Below are 4,784 nucleotides of genomic sequence, written 5' to 3'. Positions count from 1 at the left end.
ACCAGAGCCACATCCCCAGCACTGAGATGAGCTGAGAGCAGCTCCCACTGGCAGCAGCTCCCTGCAGGCAGTGCCAAGAGCTCTGTTATTTATGGAGTGGGATCAGTGGCTGTGCCCGCCCGCCAGGTCACCACTTGCATATGTCACTGGCCTTGAAGTTTGGATATTGTAAGTTTAAAAGATTTTTTCCCAGAGTAGCAACATGAATTATCAAGTGCCACGCTTCGTGGTACTATATATTGCAGGCTGCTGGGACTCGCAAGGGAAGCTTTTCAAAGGAGAAACAGGAGATAAAAATGGTTTAAAAATGCCTGAAATGTCCCAAATGCTGCTTAACAGGGACACACCTGGAAGCAGGGACATGATTAGGATGTGTTTAACAGGATTTTTCTAATTGAAGATKAATTAATTGTAGAATGCCACTAAAGATGAAATTCAGTAAAGCCTCTTTTTGGTTTTGAAGCCATTTTTCCATTCTTCAGAAGTCATGAAAGTACTCAGCACATCATTAATTTCTGAATTCATTTCTTAAAATTTCTCTTAATTTAAAACAACCCTCGGAAAACACAGAAAAAAAATCCACAGACTWGAACTTGTCCTATCAACCTCCATCATGAGGGGGAAGCTTCCTAAAAATATCAGTATATTTTTTTTTACTATAACCTGGTTTAATATTCTGGAAAAAATCAAATTTAACACTGGCAAAGTTGCTAAAGCCATCCACACACACATCAGCCCATTCCCCAAGCTTTAAATAATGAAGCTCATCAGYTCAGAGTTCACTTGTGACCTTCACAAGTGACTGACCCAACTCAAGGGTTAAGCTCAGCTGCTGGAGATTATTAAAATGTTCTTTTTTTTCCCCATCTCCCCTCAAAGGCAGGAACGAGGTAAAACACCCTGACACTATCTGTTCTGGGATCTCAGAGCTGGATGGACTCCACGGCCAGCAGCTCACTGGAAAAATTAAATGGAAAAAGGGGGAGAAAAGGTGACTCAGCACTTTGTGTTTCTACATTCACAGCGCCCAAGTGATTTATTCTGCTGCTTCCCCTGCTTGGCAGAGAGATGATTACGGAGGGAGATGTAAACATTTCTCTATTTAAATATTTTCCATGCATCCCATGCTCCATGGATTTTAGCATATGTGGGTATTTCARTTAACCACAGTGTTCCTGCACCACSAGAAACAGAAATACCACAACAGCCACAACCATTACAAAAGAGCCCATTGAACTTCATAAAAATGATATAAAAAAGCCTTCTGTAATTTTACATCATCCTACCCAGGTCATTCCCTATATCTTTAGAATTTAAAGGACAAGTTCACRGATTTTTTTCCATCTGCTCAGGGAAATGTATCATTAATAGTAATTTTTACTACAGCCTGCAGGATGAGCATCAGCAGTGATTCCTTTTCTAGGAAGGAATACTTTTTTGAGCATGGAGAAAAACTCTTTGGGATAACAGCTGCCCAAATGACTGAGGGAAGGTACAAAACAACCAGAGGACTTGTGATCAATGAAGTCAGTCATTTTCACATCTACTGCTGCAAGTTTATCTTCACATTCTCCTTCCTTTGGCTAAGTTGAATGGCAATTTCCTATTGCATTAAAATGCACTGTGGGGCTTGGAGCAACCTGCTTTAAGGGAAGGGGTTGGAATGGGATGGGTTGGAATGGGATGGGCTGGAATGGGATGGGTTGGAATGGGATGATGGGTTGGAATGGGATGGGTTGGAATGGGATGGGCTGGAATGGGATGGGTTGGAATGGGATGATGGGTTGGAATGGGATGGGTTGGAATGGGATGGGTTTTAAGGTGCCTTCAATCCCAACCATCTTGGATTGTGGATCACCTGCAAACACCACAGAATATCTCCATCAGGTAAGATGTGTCCCCTCCCCAAGGCGCTCAGCTCTGCAGGGACGTACCTGCCCYGTCCTGGAGTCTGTCACCTCCTTGTAGAGGCTGATGTCCAGGTAGTATCCCGACTCRTTGGTGAGGAAGAGGCGGATGGGGATGGCTTTGCCCGTGGGGGTCAGGCGGATGTTGATCTTCAGCTCGGCCTGGAGCACGCGCAGCTTCCAGAGGCGGCTGCCGTAGCGCATCACCATGGAGCGCACCGACTCCTCGATCTGGGAACACACCAAAAGAGCTCCCTGAGTCACACTGCTCTGTGGGAAGGGTCCCTGTCACTGCCACAGGGGGATGAGATGGGCTCTGAGCTCCCTTCCAACCCAAACCRTTCTGGGATTCTTTCTGGATCCATCYCCTGCTCCGTGTCCCCTCCATCCCCCTGCTCCAAGGTGATGAAGCAGCAGCACACACCACACAGGACCTTGGGGACCCATCCCTCCTCACCCTAAGCCAGGAATTCATCCTGGGCACTGCTGATGGAGCGGGACAGTGCTGGATTCCCATCCCTGTTCCATCATGGAATCACAGAACCATTGGGTTGGAAGAGACCTTGAAGATCATCCAGTCCAACCACCACACCCAGCCCAGCACAGGGACCCTTTCCCTCTGCAGGCACCACTCACACCAGGGAGCTGCAGAACCAAGGAAAACCAAATCCTCTGTAGCCCTTGTATGCACAATAATCACATTTCACTGCCTGCACGGAGCTTTAAATCAACAAAGCAATTACCACTTGGAGCTGGGCCTCCTGCTCTTCTATTATAACTTTATAAAATACTACTGCGGGCAAAGCGCATATTAAAAGAAGGCAATTTATAGGCTGGGTTAAACATTTTTCCCAAAAAAAGTCTCTTTTGCACAGCAGCTCAAGGAGAAGTCGTGGTGTGTATCTGAGGGCAGCCCAACTTCCAGGGATGAACATCCCAGATTCTGCTGAACTTCCCAGGAACCAACAGCTCTGGATGCACCAGGAAAGGCTCATTCAAAAGTGATTTAAGCCACCAATTTTTAATCATGATTTAAAAGTCAGCAAGCAAGAGAGAGTTCTTTTGATACCCAATTCATCTTCTTAAACTTTTGGTTGTTCTCCTCAGGAAAGGTCAGCTCTCATCTCTGGGTACCATGAACTGAATGCTGATTTTTAGCTAAATTCAGTTCAGACTTGGGACTTGCCTCGTGGTGGTTGTGCTAACCACAAACATCCTTTAAACCTGAACACTGTCACCTGTGCATCTGCAAAGTTTAATGTTCATTATTTATAACATTGATCTCTGTGGTTTTATATCAGAGATTGAGAACGAGGCACTTCTGTAGCTGAATTTACAGATTCTTTTTAAGCTCCTAATTTATCCCATGGTTTATCTGGATGGAATCTGGACTTTTGCAACAACCAGAAGAGCATTTTCATCTACTTCCTTATTAAAACTGTTYATCACTCAACACACAATGAAAAAATAGGTTTAGCACAGAATGTATTTCTAATAATTGTTCCTCAGTTTACCCAGAGGAGCTAAGCTGCACAACAAAATGGCTTTAAATTGCCAGAGGATGGGGTTAGATGGAATAYTGGGAASRAATTCCTGACTGTGAGGRKGGGRAGGTCCTGGCACAGGGTGCCCAGAGAAGCTGTGGCTGCCCCTGGATCCCTGGAAATGCCCAAGGCCAGGCTGGATGGAATTTGGAGCACCCTGAGATGGTGGAAAGTGTCGGGGTTGGAACAGGATGACCTTTAAGATCCCTTCCACCCAAACCATTCCATGATTCAGTGATTCCATCAACAGAAGACCTTTTAATTCTGACAAAGGAAGCCCTGGAAAGACAAACAGCCCCGAGCTGGGGAGGAGCTCCCACCTTGGAGGGGTCCATGATGACRGTGGGCACRAAGTTGAGGAAGATGTGGTTGCAGTCCGTGCGCACGTTGGTGTTGTTGAAGGCMACCTCCAGCTCATCCATGGCCTCCAGCAGCAAACGCTCCCCCTCGTTCTGCAGGTACTCAAAGGAGGCTTCCTGCCATGGTTTACCAACAAATCACTGATTTTGCACTCACAAATCACAGAATTTGCACTCACAAATCACCGACTTTGCACTCACAAATCACTGACTTTGCACTCACAAATCACTGATTTTGCACTCACAAATCACTGACTTTGCACTCACAAACCACTCACTTTGCACTCACAAATCACTGGCTTTGCACTCACAAATCACTGATTCTGCACTCACAAATCACTGACTTTGCACTCACAAATCACTGACTCTGCACTCACAAATCACTGACTCTGCACTCACAAATCACTGACTTTGCACTCACAAATCACTGACTTTGCACTCCCAAATCACTGACTTTGCACTCCCAAATCACTGACTTTGCACTCACAAATCACTGACTTTGCACTCACAAATCACTGACTTTGCACTCACAAATCACTCATTTTGCACTCACAAATCACTCACTTTGCACTCACAAATCACTCAATTTGCACTCACAAATCACTGACTTTGCACTCCCAAATCACTGACTTTGCACTCCCAAATCACTGACTGTGCACTCACAAATCACTGACTGTGCACTCACAAATCACGGACTTTGCGCTCACAAATCACTGACTTTGCGCTCACAAATCACTGACTTTGCACTCACAAATCACCAACTTTGCACTCACAAATCACTGACTTTGCACTCACAAATCACTGACTTTGCACTCACAAATCACCGACTTTGCACTCACAAATCAGATTTTGCACTCACAAAACACTGACTTTGCACACACAAATCACTGACTTTGCACTCACAAATCACTGACTTTGCACTCACAAATCACTCATTTTGCACTCACAAATCACTGACTTTGCACTCACAAATC

At 45.2% G+C, this 4,784-nt stretch overlaps 1 protein-coding gene across 1 annotated transcript in view; it reads right to left on the bottom strand.

Annotated features, from left to right (window-relative positions):
• ACACA (acetyl-CoA carboxylase alpha) overlaps positions 1-4,784 on the bottom strand; it is a 114,098-nt gene that overhangs the window by 48,732 nt on the left and 60,582 nt on the right. Inside the window, exons 38-39 of the mRNA XM_057383265.1 lie at positions 3,772-3,927; positions 1,935-2,138 (exon numbers count right to left, since the gene is read on the bottom strand). Coding sequence (XP_057239248.1) covers positions 1,935-2,138; positions 3,772-3,927 — 360 coding nt within the window. The remainder of the gene's footprint in view (positions 1-1,934; positions 2,139-3,771; positions 3,928-4,784) is intronic.

The sequence above is a fragment of the Malurus melanocephalus genome, unplaced genomic scaffold (assembly GCF_030028575.1).
Source record: "Malurus melanocephalus ecotype Western Australia unplaced genomic scaffold, MMel_1.1 scaffold_617, whole genome shotgun sequence".
NCBI classification, from domain to species: domain Eukaryota; kingdom Metazoa; phylum Chordata; class Aves; order Passeriformes; family Maluridae; genus Malurus; species Malurus melanocephalus.
The sequence above is the reverse complement of the archived record's forward strand: the minus strand, read 5'-3'. Positions and strand labels throughout refer to the sequence as shown.